At 41.1% G+C, this 17,464-nt stretch overlaps 1 protein-coding gene across 1 annotated transcript in view; it reads left to right on the forward strand.

Annotated features, from left to right (window-relative positions):
• Positions 1–1,055: 1,055 nt before the first annotated feature.
• The window catches only part of LAPTM4B (lysosomal protein transmembrane 4 beta), a 55,799-nt gene continuing 39,390 nt past the window's right edge, over positions 1,056–17,464 (forward strand). The window contains exons 1-2 of the mRNA XM_026060159.1: positions 1,056–1,280; positions 12,550–12,661. Of these exons, the coding sequence (XP_025915944.1) occupies positions 1,056–1,280; positions 12,550–12,661 (337 nt within the window). The remainder of the gene's footprint in view (positions 1,281–12,549; positions 12,662–17,464) is intronic.

The following is a 17,464-nucleotide window of genomic DNA, read 5'->3' on the forward strand; positions in this document are numbered from 1 at the left end:
AGAACAAGCCTAAGTCTTTAGCCAGGATGGATTCAGCATTTGAGCTGCTATTTAGGGAAAGTTCAATAAATTGCTAGTGTTGACATTTCGGTTCTGGATTTTACTCAAGATATTGCTATTAAAACTTGTGTAATTTCTGTCTAGATCCCACTTGTTTTTTAATAACATGGCTGAATCCTAATGGAGTAAAAATGTCCTGGTAGTAGCCTTTTTATATTGTAAAGCAAAAGAAAAGTATTGCTTACTAAGGTCTCACTGTACAATTGATTTTCAAGTTGAACACCCTGCTGAGGTCAGTAGAGTGCGCTTGACTTGATGTCAAAAGGCAGATCAAGGTATGCGTTTTGGGACTGAGCCACACTTACTTCCTTAACTTTTTCAAGCACAGGTGCAAAACAACACTTATGGCAACGTGCTTAAATACCAGTTAGGAGATACCTGTGGTAGTTTTACAGAGAACTGAAAATGCTGGCTTATGTGGCAAGGAGCAGAGGTCTGCATTGGCTGCTCACGTAAATAAAATATGCCTATACTGGAGGTCCTTACAAGCTCCTCTAGCCCCACTCCTGCAAACCTAACGCAGCTAATGCCTGCTAGTCCTGCTTGGTTTAATAGAGCTGCTCACACCCGTAAAGGGTTGTAAGCATGGGGCCTTCTAAGAGGCCCTCTCAAGGAGAACGAATAAAAAGAAATCTTAAGATGAAAATGTTAATTTATCACTTATTTTCAAACCTGTGAGAATGAGGAAATTTTGAAAACTGGAAAAAAGAACTGAAATAGTGAAAAGGGGGGAAATTACACCATTGGAAAGCTCGACGTGTGAGGCGATTGGAAGCTTTGTCATTGCAGATGCATCCCAGTGTGGGGCTGCAGGAGCTTGCATGAATACAGGTTTGAGGCCTTGTGTTTTATTTAAAAGTCCGGATTTCTTTGTTTTTATATGAAATGAAATTGGCTTAGAATAAAGATTTAAAAAATTTTTTTTTCCTAGATATGAATGGTCATAGTGCTTCAGCCAGCCCCCTCAAGGCTCTGTCCCTTCATGCCAGCCAGGGATGCGACTGCCCCTGTCAGGCAGTGTGACGCAGCTGGGTGCTGTGGCGGGTTACTCCCGCAGGCACCACTGCCTGCACCAGCTCCACCGCAAGTCCCACCCTGAGGGCGCTGCTGAAAGGGGTTTTGCAGACCGAGGCTCGCTGTGGGTTTGCCAGGTCACCGGCCCAGACCTGAGTGGGACAGAGCTGGGTGGTGCCAGTGAGATGGGCAATTCTCGTCCCTTGGTAGGAGATGTAGTGTCAGCAGCTAGTGACATTTCCCTGCTGGCAGGGCAAGGGGTCTTGATCTGATCTGAAGTGACTTGAGGTTCCTGATTCTTGTTGTGGAGATGGCTGCAGTGAGTAAAAATTTATATTCCAAGTTCCACGTCTATAAAACGATCTATAATTTCTTTGTTGTCTGTGCTTCCTTTCATGAAATGAAAGCTGACATCTTGAAAAAAACCAGTAATATTCCCCAGTAATTCAGGGAGAGTTCCTGCTTTCTGTACAGGCCTGCTCCTGAGGAAAGTGGGGAGGAAAACTGGAATTTATTATGAATAAAGAAAAAGAAGAATACTGCTTTCAAAGGTTTCCCTGTATGATTGATTACATGTTGAATATCCAGCTGAGACTGATATCAGAGGAGATTCAGAGTATTTATGGATACATCCATACAATGGATACATCCATTTCATTATCTTCAAGAGAAGTGGGAAATACATGAATAATCCTGCACTCAAATACCTAATCAAGACATGTATGGCACCTTCATAAGAAACTGAAAATATATATATACATTTTAGACATGATACAGCAAGGAGTAAAGACCAGCACTGATCATTAGCATGAACAAAATGTATCTGCTCTGGAGGACCTTCTAAATAACTACCTTCTGTAACTTACATAGAGAAACAGTTTTAAATAACATAATAGTTAATTGTCTGCTTCATGAAGGAGAACTCCTTAAAGAGCCCCCCACGCACAAACCCAGGTTAGTGTCTGTAATGTAGGACCTTGTTCCACCTCCTTTCTTCCTCACTCCAATTCATGCTTGAGGGCCTTTTCAGTTAAATTACAAAATAAAGTACCATCTGGGAGAAATTAAAAGTGTAGAATCAATAAGTCTGCTTGCAAGGATCCTACTCATTCACCTGTGGCTGACAGATTCAAACTGTGAAGAGGCCAGAAAGATTATTTGAAAAAAGGATGGATTCATGGGTCCACATGGTATACCAAGTTACCTGTGTTTTCTTTTCTCAGTGAAAATAACCAGGTTCGTGTGTTTGTTGTGTTGCACAAAAGAGCAGAAACAGCATTTTGTCACTCTTACTGGATTTTGTCACGTATCAGTGTATCTATGTTTTTATTTTAAAAGCTTTTTTAAGGCATTGGAGGGCTAAAATTCTCTGTAAGTGTCTTTTGAAACATGATTTTACCAAACTGTTTCTTAGCCTGTAACACAACATGAGGATTTCTGTAAACTTCTTTAAGCACTTACCACTGGGCGTATCCACATTTTCTTATATCCCCAAATACCACACCAAGATTTTTCACGCAGTATATGAATCATGCAGCTACAGCTGATAATCTGCATCAGCTGTCCAGGATAATAACACAGTGTTGTCTCTTCCAGTTAATATTGTTACCAATTCAGAAAATGAAAACTTTTTTTAAAATATACCCCTTTTTTAAGTAAGCCCTTCAATTGGGGTAATAAATTCACTGGGATTATAAGGAACAGTTGTCTCCCTCCTGTGAGAAAACAGATGGTTGGTTGTAAGAGGAGGAAAGTTTACATAAATGCTTCTTAAAGAAAATAAACACACTAAGAGTACAATACACTGTATTTACACTTGTTTTCTATAAGATGTCATATGAACACCATGAATATATTTATAGAAAGGAGGGGATGTATTACATTAATCAAGTAAAATGTGTTTAGAAGTTCCGTTGAAGGTTAATATGTATCTCCTAGTGACCCAGAGGTGGATACATTAAGCTTCGTAAACTGATTGTTGATTAGGCTGACGTCAGTGAAAATGCAATTAGTCTTATGTATTCCTGGACATATGGAACGGATRTTGCAAAATAGCCAGTGATTAGTTTCCTCTATTGCTTTCTTTTTCTCTATTTTATTGTTAGGGTCATCTTTTGACTGTAAAACTATGAAAGTTTAAAGTTACTAAGGCTTGAAAGCGGGCAGGCAAGTTTTTGTGTTGTTCTGCAGCTGAATGTGAGGTTATAGCCCCAAATCTCCAAACAGCAGGATAAAAAAAAAAAAAAAATCTAGAATAAAGAAAAATCAACCTCATAGCTGAGGGAGCAAGGAAGTGGTCCTGGTCGATCAGACATATTGAATCTGCCAGCAAGGCATCAATGAAGAAATGATTTGGGCTTGCGCCCAGTGCACTGTTCCTGGACCCCCTCTGGGTCTGCTCTCTTTCATATGTCTGCAGTCAGCTATGACTACAGTGATTTTAGTCCTCTGGCTTCAAAGAGCTTTTTAAAGTGCTGTGGCTGTTTTTCACTTCACTTCTGGCTTATGCTGAACAAGGTCTGTTCTGTCAGGAGATATATTAAGCTACTTAAAATGGACAAGACAAATGCTTTTGGCAGAAATACAGATTTGTGGGAGATTTTCACCTTGTGAAGGTGCATTTTCCAGCTGTGGAACAGCTGTGCCCAGACAGGTCAGGTAAATGCAACCATGTTGTTTACTCTTTTAGGAATTATCTGGTTCTAGTCAACCATACCATTCATTGTGGCATCCTCCCTTCTTCCTCACGTAACTAATTTGCTGTGCTGGGCTGCAGAGTGATGTGATGTGTTTACTACCGAGAGGCCTGAACCCTTACATGCTTTCCGTGGGTATTGCTTATGGTGATTACATAAGAATAACTGATCAAAGTTTTGATGTTTTTTCTAATTAAGAGAATGTGGCTTGGTGTCAAAAGTTTGGGCACACTTCTGTCCTCAGGACAGCAATGCCTGTCCAAGGAGGCTGCAGGTCAGCCTGAGCACGGGCAGCTCCAGGGACACGGTTGGGGCACGCGAGCTGCTAGCCAGGGCCAGTTGCCTCTGGCAATGCCATCTGCACCCTCAGCTGCCCAGTTACAGCTGTGCGGGCTGGGCCATCCTCTGTCACAAGTCCAAATTCAGGTTACGACCCCTGGGAGCTGCCATAACTCTCACCAATGACAACATTTTGACAGGTCTGCCCTCAGTCTTCCCAAGTCACCTGCAAAACTCAACAATCCATTTCTGGAAATAAAGAACAAATGCAGAAACCAAACAAATCCCAACTGATGGTTTCAACAACTCTTTTTCTAAATAGATTTTAATACTTACTGGTTCTTTGCTAGCTCTCCACAGCATCCTGAACCAAGATGTGCTTTAGTAAAAACTGTGAGCGAGTCTGTCAATGTTACAATATGAACATGGGAATACGATTATATTTCCCCCAGTCCGAGCAGAAGGCCTCAGCAGTCATTTGCAGGACCTTGCTCAGACACACGTTTAACTTTCAGGAAGTACAATGTAAAAATAACGAAGACTCCACCAATAAATTTGAATACAAATATCCTATTTCCTTAAACCGTGAAAGAACTAAGATTAACTATATAACAAATTAAACTGTATCTCTAGGGAGGCAGAAATCTCTAGTGTGCATCCTGCACAGTCTGTCCATCTAATTTTTCCTTTACAAATTTAGTCATTACCATATTTCATTAGTGAAAGGCCTCTTGTGGTTGGGGTTTTAGGACTGTTAAAAGGCTGGCAGTAGGCATTAGTTGAGTCATTTGTATAGAAGAGTGCTGATAAATTGTGCTGGACTTCCTATATCAATTTAATCAGCATAGACTTTAAAATTCAATGCTTAGTGTCATTACAATAATCAAAGTTGATGTTATATATAAAGTCTGATTTTAGGCAGCTCTCTAAAATATGCTCTCTATAATATGCTAGTCTGAGCCTGCCTGGACCGTTCTTTAACTTCTCATGAGTAATATGAAAAAAAATAAGCCAAAGAATTCCAGACACAACCGTCTTCTCCAGATTAAAGAACATAAAAACTTAATTGCTACTGCTGATCTGACTAATGTTCTCTCTATTGCAGTGCAGTATTTCAGATAGCAGCCAGAAACATATGCTTTAAGAAGCCACACAGGGTAGTAAGAAAGAATGACTTGTGCAGGGAAAGCATTTTCTTTTATTCCCCTATTATTTTTTAAGGTTGGTCAATAGCCTGAAGCATTAGGGCTTATATTTTGTTTTTTAAGATGATTTGTAATATGACTAAGCACATACATTTTCTGAATAAACAGCTCATCCTTTTCTGTATTCCTCCAACCTTTTGGCTTCAGTAATAATGTCTGATAATGAGTTCCACTAGTAAATGGCATGAAGGATTTCCTTTTAACCTATCTTTGCATGGCCATCTTTCTGCTTCCCTTCAGAGCGTTATGCTTTCATTAGGTAAAAAGGTAACTAAATGTGGCTGGGTTTTCTTCCTTGTACCATTTCATTATTTCATGTATCACTAACATATCTGTAGCTTGTCCCTACCCTCTGCATTGGAGAATAGATACATTTTAAGTAGCGTGAGGCAGAAGGCCTCCATAGCAGAGAAATGAAGCAAGAAGGATCTGCTCTGACAGCCAGAATTCTCCTGCTCCTTCTTTCCTTCGGAGTTCAAACCACTAAAGGACATGTGCTCACATACAGCTCCTGGATCCTACGCGCTCTGAGGCAGATGATGAATCGTTGTCGTAAGATCTGTAAAGAAACCTGGGCAGATAGGAGACACAGCTTGTTCCTTCTCACACCATTTCCCTCCTATCCACAGTGGTCAGACAGCTGTAAAAATGTTATTCCTAAAATTGCATCCTTGTTTTCTTTTTAATTAGAATTAAAAATATATATGCTTTGCCTGACTGTTGAGTTAAAACCTGAATGTGAAAAGGTTTTTTCTGCTGTAGGATTGTGTGTCCTCTTAATGGAAAAAGGTGTTCTTGTTTTTATTAATGTCTTTTATGTTAAACATTTCCTTGCAAGAAAAATGCAAAGAACATGCCAAATGGGAGGCAAAAGTTAAATGGAGCAGAATTAAGGATGTTCAGATTACCTTAACTATATATTTTCTATAAATTCTCACTTTTTTTAATAGTAATACTGACTTCAAATATCCAAGTAGGATAAAATAGTTACAGTAGTATAAGATACTTACTGTACTATATAGTAGTATAAAATACTTAACTTAGGTTCAAGGAGCAAAAAAATTTAAGAGTGGTGTTTTGCTTCTATAGCAGATGGATACTTACAGCCATAAAATTACCTAGAGTTTTTTGGAGGGGACAGAGTATATGGGGTTTTGCTTGAGAGTTTCTTCACTTTTATTAAAAACATTTAGGATATCTTACTAGCAAAATTAATGTAATAACTGGTTTCCTTCAGTGATATCTCTGTAGAGATAGCAAACTAAATCCTTCAGTTTTGTGTTTTTTTAATGTCTGCTAGAATTGTATTTGCTAATTCAAAATGTAGCCAAGGTTTAGGTGTTTTGGTTAGCAATCCCAGAGATGGTCCACTATTCAAAATCTTTGTAGAAATCTGCTCTTATTCACTGCTCAGTCACAACCACTTTTGTTCATAAATGCCATCTCCTCTTGTATCTGGTAGGTAATACTGTGTCAGGTAGAGGACTATGGACTCAACTGTGGTGATGTTTATGGTAATTAGCCCCCTGTATCAATCAATTTTAATTCACTAATACGGATTACAGAAAGTTGGGGAGGTTAATCCAGAATGACTGTTTTCATTAAATCTAACTTTTCGTTATTTTCTATGTCGTAACGGCAAAGTTTCCTTTTCCAGTTTTCTATTTTTCTTCCCTCATCTAAACGAATGGTTTTCTACCTACAGATTATTGGGGTGTTTGTTGTCATTAAACCAGGTAACTCGGACCAGCTCTCTAGAGCTGTAAAGGACCCCGCCGGCCAGGAACACAGGCACGGGGTGGTGCTCCCCCACAGCGGAGATTCAAGGAAGGAGCTTCAGCTGATCTCTCGTGAGTTCAGTGAGGCTGAAGGCAGCCACAGAATTAAATGTGTGCATAAATCTCTCCACCAAAGAGACAATGTTCGGAACGTTGCATACATGGATCCAGTTGAATTCTCAATACAAATAAATTGAATTCTCAGTACAAATAAAGCTAGTTCTTTCTTGTTTTTTCCTATAAATATAAGGAACTCTCTTCACCACATTGGAAATTGTTGAGAGAACTGTAGTAGAATATTTGTGCAACAGACCCTGTGGAGTTTAACAGAAACATTGGTGTATTTTTAATGCAACATGTCAAATTAAAGTATGTTTAATATTTCCTGTTATAAACTCCTTTATCAGAGCCGTTTTATTTCAACACTTGACTGTAAGCTGGATGGAAGTGGCAAGAAATTTGCCTAATGTAACTCCTGACAATTCTTTTAGTATTTATGGAGTTATACCTAAGCCACTGGCTTGAATGTTTCTCCCTTTTATTTTGAGTTAGGAAACAGAAAAAGATCTGTATTAATGGTATGTTCCTAGGAGCTACTGGAACTAGTTTAATTTTAGATAAGAGGGGATGAATACCATGCAGTTCTGTGAAGAATCTGAAATGATACAGTGTTTTTCATTCTCGCATCCCCCTTTGATACACAGGTTCCTGACACCATCTTTCTCCTGTATTTTATCTCTGCGGGCCCCCATAGTTTACTGCTGATCTCTGAAGCAAATGATATGGCAGAGAAGACAACTAACTCTGCGGTGGCAGAGGTCTGAAATTTTAGTGCATTATGTAGTTTATAAGCTCTGGATGCTGCCTCCAAAACACTGCACGCTCCCTCAGGCAGAGCTCCCTGGGGTCAGACACAGCTGCCGAGCTCTAGGTCTGTATCGCTGCAGAAGTGAAAGCAGTACGAGTGGCTGGCGGTGCCAGTCCTGCTCTCAGCACAGGCTGCCTTTCTCTCTCATGCCTGTGTGCACATTCTCACACATGGTTGGTGCTATTTAAAATGTCTTGTAGTCAAATTTGAAATCGTGTTTTATAAGACCAAAATAGGAAATCCAAGTAATGCTTCATTATTTGGACCAGCTGTCTCTTCCAGAATACTTCCTGTTGTACATAGTGGGAAAAATCCATTGTTCTCTTTTCATTAAACGTCTTGGGCTCTGTGCAAAAGCACCATGTTCTTTTCCTCCTCTACATTGACAAGAAGGTGTATATATTTCATCTGTTTGCCAGAGCAGCAAAATTTTTTTTCTGCCTGTATTAGGGCAAGAGGACAGTTAGGCGCTTTTACGACTCTGTGTGAGCTGCCTCCCATGTGTAGTCTCTTGTTAGGACACTTTCGGTCCCTCTCGAGAGCTATTTCTTCAGCCTGAGATAAGTCACCCTGTCTCACAACATGATCCATAACAACTTTGCTCTCCCCTGTTTGTTTTTATGCAGAATGCAGTGCTTAGCTGTAATATAATTTCACATTTTTGTTCTCAGTCACATTTGTGCTAAGTTGTCCACAAGCAGAGCCAGAGAGCAAGGCCTTGAGAGGGTAGCATCTTTTCACTTGTTCCTTTTCAGGGACCCTCCCAAAAAAGGGCTGAATTTTTCCTTTTTCTTAGAAAAATCTTGTCAGGGAGCAGCAGGAGTGGGGCCACTCCCACAGGGGACGAGCCGGGATGGGGGTGACCTGCACGGGCTGTGCCAGCACCAATGGGTGCCGTCCCAGGGGGCTGAGCCGGGGGCTGGCAATGGGGTCCATCGACAGCCCCTGACACAAGCGCTGAACCAGGGCCAGGGGCCATCCAGCAGCAAAAGGGGACAGGGCCAGAGGCGGGCCTGGAGACAAGCTCCAGTGTGCGTCTGAGAGGTCCACCCAGGAGCCGGGGCTGGAGCCAGCAATGCTGCAGCGTCGCAGGGCAGGGACTGAGGGCTCTGGGCTGGGCTGAAATGGAGGCCTGGGCCAGGGCAAGGTGGGGGAGCCCGGGGGGCGGCAGCGACAGTGAGGGCTGTCGGTGCCCTCGGGGCCCTGTCCTGTCACTCTGGGTGGCACTGTGGCCATAAGCAGCAGTAGGACCAACTGGTCACTGTTCTGAGTTGAGAGTGGAAAATCTTGCATTTTATTCTCACTGCTGAACACCAACCTGATGCATGTTCATGAACATATTTCTATTTTTCCATCTGTAAAAGGAGGACAACATGTCTCATAGGGGAGGCATAGGGATTAGTTTCTTCCTGAAACATTGCATAATGTTGATTAGTCATTACATTATTTGTTATTGAAGTAATATAAAATATCTTGAAGGAAATCTTGGCCCTACTGAGAGAAGAGCAAAACCTACTTTGCTTTTCCTAGAACAGAGATTTCAAGCCTCCTACCAACTGCATACATCAGCAGGGAATTACTTTATGCTCTTTTGCTTGATTATGTCTCCTAGGAAGTTGTTACATCAGTAAGTTTCTAGGCATACTAAATTTCTGTGTTAAAACATTATTCAAAATTCTATGGTTGCATCACTTTCAAAACAAAAACCAAATACAATTCATCCAACTGTGCACCCTTTCTCTGAGAAAGAAGTTGAGAGAATAAATGCATGGTGCTTTTCACTTGCCCTGATGACAGTACAGTTGGAAGGTGCTCAGAGACCGTTATGAGGAGCTCAGGATAAAAACCTGATAGAAAAGAAAAGTGTTGCACTAATAGCATTAGAGAGATTCCCATTGACTGCAGAAGGGTTTAGATCAAGCAAACACATCCTGTGTTTTAGAGAGAGACACAAAGACTGCGCTGACAAACACGTAATCTGAATCTGGACGTATCCAAATGGAGAAAGTAGAGTGCCTAGATCAGTATTTTATGAATCTTTCTGTCTGTATCTGTATAAAAGATTAAACTTGTACGCCTTTAAAATATCAGCATTATATACATTTGTAATTCCTGATTGCACGACTATTTTGAGTACTTCTCTTCTCTTAAGTAACATTTATTTCTGGCATCTGTCCTCTATCATCCTACAAAAGAATATAAAGTAATAACTGGATTGCAGTATAAAGTTATAAATAATGTTAAAAATTGAGAGGACTTATAGAATATAAGTTTGGATCTTGAAGATCATCTGATCCATCTTCAATGCCAAGACAAGACCTTCTATGGTTACAGCGCTCCCAACACAAAATTATCTAGGTGTTCTATAAAAAAATGCAATGATGAAGACTCCTTAACACCCTTAGACAATCTTTGCTGCTGCCTGGTTATTCTTATTGCTCAGCAAGTTGTCTAACCTAAATCTCCCTTTGCTGTAATTTAAATGTGTTATTTTGCTCATCTCCCAGTGTATCTGGAGAAGTGTTTATTACCTTCTTTTCCTTGCCTTCCTGCATATGAAAGACTCCATCATCCCTCCACCTCCCTCCATCTAATCTTCACTAGACAACCGCAGTTATTTTCTCCACCAGTCATGCTTTTTGCAAGCCCAATGACCTTCTGTTCTCGTGGTTGGATCCTCCCCAGGGTCCTTCTAGGTAAGTTCCTGAAGCCCTCTGAGGGGGATRCTGTGGTCCCGCAAAGGGAAGGATGCCATGCAGGTCTAACGCTCATGTTCCTGCCATACTGCCCAGAATGATGCAGCTGCAGAGAGGRGCTAACAGGATGGCACTGAGTCACAGTCAGAGTTTATTCACTGTCATACCCAGACCCCTCTTTGAAGAACTATCACCTATTCAGTTATTTTTCCTCTTGTACATCTGCAGTTGTTTGTCACAAATGTGATGCTTTGCACTTGCCCTTATGGAATTATGCTCTATTTATCTCAGGCTTCTGCTAAAGTTGATCAAAATCTTTTTAATTGCATCTCCTAAAGTGCTTACAGTTGCAAGGCATTGGCTGCAAATTAAACAAAGATACAAGTCACAAGTGACAGTACTGAGTATTTCAACAGTACTGGAGAACCCCATTCAATATATTTTCTATGTTGACTGTGAATCCATGAGAACTATTCTTTCATCACAGCTGCCCACCTGGCTGAGCGCTCACCTGCCTGCACTTCCAACCAAGCGATGTTTTCCAAGCTCACTTATGAGAATCTCACAAAGGATAATGTCAAAAGCCCTGCTAAAATGGAAAGAGATGATATCTGCCACTTTTCCCATCTATAAGGCCTGTTAGCCTGTCAGAGAAGGAGGATAGGATGGTTTAACATGGTTTGCCCTTGACAAATCCATGCTGGTTGTTGCTTCTGACCATACCAATTCTGAGTGCCATCAAGGAGACTGCTTGTTTATTTGTTCTTGGGCTCCTTTATTCTTAAATCTCACAATCCAGCAAGCAATTCTTTGTGTGGCCTTTCTTCTTTTTAAAGCACACACTGTGCTTGCCCTTTCCGTGTCTTGTGAATCTGATCTATTCTCAACTGTTTTTCAAAGATCATTGCTAACAGAGCTGAAATTGGCTGAACTTGATGGAACTTACCCATCAGAAAGCATTTATCTCACCCAAGATAGCTTGTTCATGTCTTATTATAGCCTGTGTTTTTACCCCTTTTTGCTGCTGTTAGTAACCTGTGATCAGATTGGGATGACTTCAAAGTGAGAACCAAAGCAATAAAAATCTAGCTTTCCCAGCATACTCCATTATCAGCTTTTTTTTTAATAGTTTTCCTGTTGATCAGTTATCTTCCTAGTTCTGGAGAATAATCTTTTAGCCAGGTTGTGTTATTTCATACTGAGCAATCTTTTTTTCTACAATTAGTCCTACTCACCTCAATGTGATATGAGCATTTTGTTCAGATCTGTTTTAAAATACAGGTCTTGGCTACCTCTGCATTCCTCTAATGTCTGATACTTGGCAATTAGTTTCTACTGATTTTCTCTGTATTATTTTCTTGCTTTTTGTGCACTTATTGCATCTCATATACAAAGTCTTAGTGTATGTGAATTTCTGTCTGTGGCATGTGACATGATTTAGGAGGTTCGTGTGAATCAGCTCATCTCCCACAGCCTCTCTTAAAATTCAGTCTCTTCCAGCAAATCAGCTCCTCTTTGATCACCTAGCAATTTAACAAGACATGTCATCAATTCCAGCTCTGCCACGCTAATAATTGTTGACTACAGTGCTCATTTATAATAATCTCAAAATGATTGTTTTTTAATTGATTTTAGTTTTTGCAACAGAACAAACTGAAATGGATGTTTTAACATGTTTTACAACCTGAAAGGGCAGTGGTAAATTGTCCAATGTTGTGGGGAGGGAGTCTGAAGGAAAAGGGGTAATCTATGCTGTGCTTCATTCTCCTGCCACTTGGGGAAGAAATATATCCTGTTTATGCAAACCCAGAGAAACTAATTAAAGTGTCAGTTAAATACTTACAGTTTTGCAGTCAAAACACAGCCTCTGCCATAGTTAGCGTAGCCTGCTGTGGGCATATCTTTTCCAGGGTACTTTCACAGCCTGACCCTTTTCCTTCTTCCTCTCTGTAGATTATCAATTYGGTGGTATTGCTGATCCTGCTGAGCGCCCTGACTGATCCTGACCAGTACCACTTAACGAGTGCTGAGTTAGGGGGCGAATTTGAATTTATGGATGATGCCAGTAAGTACATAATGTTTAACTACTAGCACTCATTGCTCTCCAGCATTTATGTAGCTATTCTATCATTTCAGTAATTATTATGCTTTAATTATTTCTTCACCTTGATATCTTATAGTTACATTTTTATTGTGAAAGGTGTATTTATGGCACAGTTCAAAAAGGTTACGTATTAGTAACCTTGTCTGTTATATTAGTAATATCTTATCTGCTATGCTGTTATCTGACTAGGTGAGGACAGAACCTTGACATCTCCTTGACATGGAGATGTTATCCCTCAAGTGATGCTGGAACCCCCCAGTGGGATTTTGCGGGACACAGGGTGATGTGGAGTCTCTGGACCTCCATGCAGCACGTCCTTTAGTGCCCGCACATGCATAAAGATACATGCTGCTATTTATATAATCGTCTGAAAGTGTTCATTGCCATTGCGTATATTTACACACCCCTCGTGCATATGGCATGACTTGTGCAAGCCTGTTGTAACAGATGCAAGAATAAATATTAACCATACAGTCATAGATGTATTAGCGATAATACAGAGCTGCTTCCTTCGCTTGCCAAAGGATGTAGCAAAGCTCCAATAAAGTTTCAGGGAAGGGTGATTTAGGCCCATCTATGTCTCCTACAAAAACTTGCTGTCCCTTGTGAGGAAAAATACTTCTTTCTTCCATGACTGTTTTAAATGATTTGATGGTGCTTTGGTTTGTTTGCTTGTTCATCTGTTTTAAATTTTTGAGTAGTATCTAGAAAACTTTCTCCTCTATGTGATTTTGATAAAAATGCCTGTTCATCTGCAGTTCTGCTGTAAGACTGATACATTCAACATTTCTCACTGTAATCTGAAATAAGGTCTCGTACTAGTTATAGCGGTGTCTTGCGGCTCAGAATGACACACATCCACGGCAAAAGGTTTTAAGTCCTTTCATTATTCCTACTAAAGTCCATAAAAATATCAGTAGGAGAAGGAATAGCTTCAAACATGAGAAAAATAATTATGACCATGGTGTGTCAGAGCTCCTGGGCATCAGTTAAGGAATAACTTGAGGGCATAGGGGCAATTGCTACTTTACTTGTCTTGACTGAAAGCAGCTATAGCTTCTGAGTAAAAATCTTTTTATATAACTGGGTTTAAGAAAGTAAGGACCATAGTAGATACAGATGGGCTCCTAGCTGCTTCTGACATATTAAAACTGACTGCCTTGTCCTAATTCTCAGAGATTAACCTTGGTAATGACTGTCTGTCAGTGTGGTTTTATATAGCTGACATCAGAGGCCTGCAGGTGCCCAAGGCTTTAAAATAGTAATTCTGTTTTGTAAGGCTATAGCTGTCAGATCAAGTACATTGGGGATTTCCATCTACATTTGAAAATTGTATTTTCTGTATTTTTTATTGAGGCTTCTTAAGTGAACCCTGAAAGACAGTAAAAGGATGGCTTGTGGGCCAAGCAACCTCATTTCCATTTGGTAAAGAGAACATTTCCCAGGCAGTTAAATTACGAATGAACATCTGAATTCATGTCTCCTTTTATTCTTTGACTCCCTCAGGTTTAATGCCTTACTGAGTAAAGGCAGCTGAATCAGGCTACTGGCTTTTATAGTTACTGGAAATAGCTGCCAAGAGAGAATTAGTTTGGGGTTTTTTTTCTGCAGTATGATTACATTTGTTCAGATCTAAAGAAGCATTTTCTTTTTGAGATAAAACATCAGACAAACTTTCACATGTTCTTCTCATGTTCTGTTTTTATTTGTCTTTTTCTGAAGAAATGTTCCCTAGGTTTGTCACATGTACTGAAATTCTTATGTGAAACCATGTATGCAAAATGCAATAAGTTAAGGCTACAGGATACACCAACTTTTATGCTAATGGAGGTCCCAGAGTTGTTAACTATATGTACTTGTGCTGACAAATAATAATGACAGAAATATTAGTAGCCATTATTCTCAATACTACTCTATCAATAGCAAACAAAAAAAAAGTAGACACAGACTTTGCATGCAAAATTGTCACTCCCTTTCCATCCCTCTTCAGATAGGCTCTTTGACATATCATCTGAAAATATCATCTGAAAATAAACTTATCAACTGAGTCATAGTAGTGGAATTACGGCTCACATGAAGTTAATGACAGATTTGCCTTTGACTTTCAAGAAAGCAGGATTCCCTTAATATTTATATTCATATTTATTTATAAGTGTGCACAGGCCTGGTTTATGGAGTATTTTCAAACTTCTGTTACTGCAGTGGGAAAAATTCCTGTCACATGCAGAGAAGCAGAGCCAGTCTAGTGCAATATGTTTGAAAATGCCAATGCAGCATCAGTTCTTCTGCAAATGACTGCTCATCCATAATTTCAGGATTTAGCATGGTTCCTATAGCATTACCATAGGGTCTGAAATGACTGTTTTACTAAGCAGAGGAAATATTTACCTGAGCACTTATAAACAGCTGTAAATTATAGCTTTTCCCTTCTATTTTAGAAAGGAAACAATGACACAAAAAAAAAAAGCACCAAGATTTGCCATGTGGCAGATGGATGTACTGTGAGGACACCAGTGTGTGTGGTTTGGCTGACTCGCTTACATCTGGGAACTAGGGAGAACTCCAGGCTTCCTACTCTACTGGATATTCCGCTAGTCCAGTTATTTCCTTAGGGCCTGAGGGAGTTTATGAGCTAGAAGCTGCACTAGGAAACACTAGAAATGTGTTAGCTGGTAATACCTCTGCTATTAAAAGACTAATAATCTCTGTGCAGAAGATGGAAAAGCCCTATAAATCATCTTGACTTTCCTGAGGGTTTCACCTGAGACTCCTGCTCCGCTTGTCCAGATATACAGACCATGATCCTGACATTTTAACAGCCCAGCAGCTGTGTTGCTTGTTTTTATTTACTACCTCCACAGTGTCGCAGATGTATGTGATACTTCAAAAACCATATGAAAACTAGGACTGAAATTCTCTGTATGCCCTGCAGAAATTGATGAGAACTTCAACCCCAGTGTTAGTGAATGAGGCCAAAATCAGCCAGCGTCCCTGCCCAGCGACATGTGAATGAGACAACTGAGGGGACTGTGCAGGGCCCAGGGGAACGAAAGGCAGCGTACGCTGATTGATGGTCTCTTTGGAGAATGTGACATGCATCTGGGACCTAAAAAGATTAATTCAAATACAAATATGTTTCTAAGGAAGCCTGCAGATAGCAGGTTTGGATTTCTGTTGGGAGTGAAGGGAAACTGTAGAGCAGGTACCCTCCTGCCCCTCTCCATCAGCATCTCCAATGTAGCATAAGCCCCATGACATGGGGAGAGGAAAAAAACATATCCCTGCCCCAGCTTAGCCTGTTCAGGGCTCCATCTTCCTGGCTAGCCTCATCCTCTGGAGGAAATGAGCTGGACTCAAAGGTGAGGAAAGCTCTTTCCTTCCCACTGGCCTCCCTCCCGTCCTGGAGAGAAAATGCCACCGATGCACGGCTTGCTCTGGGGCAGCAATGCCATCGGGCCCACAGCCGCCGGGAGGAGAGGCACAGAGCTTGCACGGCAGCTTGGAGGATACGCCGAGCGAACAAATAATCCTTAGCTAGCTGGAAAGAGACCAGGCTACTGGGTAAATAAGGCTGGGGGGGATCAAAACTGTCTGAGGACTGTAGGCTGCTGATCAGGAGCTTTTTAGCCTCTGCCATAGGAGCTACGAGCCAGCAATGAACTCCAGGGCTGGGGAAGGCGATGAGCTGGAGAAGCGACATCTCTCTTGCTCTGTGCTTGTCCYGGCTTGGCGACTGGCCCCCCTGGCTGCTCCTCACTGTTTCCCCACTGCTGCAGCAGCTGCCACCACCCTCCTCGGGGAGAGACGCAGGGAGGAAGGCAGCTCTCGCAGGCAGGGAAATGCATCCGCAAGAGGGGCCAGTAGGGAACTCCTGCGGTGGGATGCCTCCTGTGTTGGCCTCAATGGGAGGCTCACACTTCTGGCAGGGGTGCTCTCAGCCTTGCTCTCCCACCCCTCCATCAGGTCCTGCTCCCAGCATTGCACTGTCTGGGTGTATTGAGCTGCTCCATGCAAGTCAGTGTGACATGGCAGGAGCTCTGCCCAGCGCCGGCAATGTCTTCTCCCTGAAGTAGGAAACAGGAGTCCTCACAGGCAAGAAGGTATGATCTCACTGCAAAATGTAAGAGGAAAAAAATTCACTGGTTTCCTTAAAACAAAACAAAAAACTCAAAAAGCCATCAAAACCAGTAGGGTATAAAAATACTGTAGTAGTCCAAATACAGTTCTTCTAGTCATGAATACCATGGAAAGTACAGCAAGAGCAGTTGCTACAAAAAAACCCCCACACCCCTGTCAGCTTCTCATTTAGTGTGCTGCATATCTAGTTTCATTCTCATTAATTTAAGCCAACACAGCTCAATAAACCCAGTGAAGTCTTAAATGAGAAAGAACCAGCTTAAGCCAAGTTGGACTTGGCATAGCAGAGCACAGCTAGAGAGGCAGAAAAGACTGGGAACATGAGTGTATCAGAACAAAGCCTGAATGTCAAGTTTATAACAATTTACTAGGCTCTGGCTTCGTACTGCCATGATCATAAGTAAAGCAAGGCCTGTAACCTGCTGCATCTGCCATCACTGACAATGAAAGCAGCTTCCCCTTGGAAACAGTGAATAGGTGACTGGGGTTAAGAATGGTTGGAATAAATAAATGAGCAGTACCTTCAAACTGATGACTTAAAATAACAAAATTGATCCAAGAGTATCTTTATTGAGAGCTTCAGTTGGGTCAGTGGCTGTAAGCAACCATTTCCACTTCTTTTCTTTC

Source organism: Apteryx rowi, unplaced genomic scaffold (assembly GCF_003343035.1).
Source record: "Apteryx rowi isolate R43461 unplaced genomic scaffold, aptRow1 scaffold_165, whole genome shotgun sequence".
NCBI classification, from domain to species: Eukaryota; Metazoa; Chordata; class Aves; order Apterygiformes; family Apterygidae; genus Apteryx; species Apteryx rowi.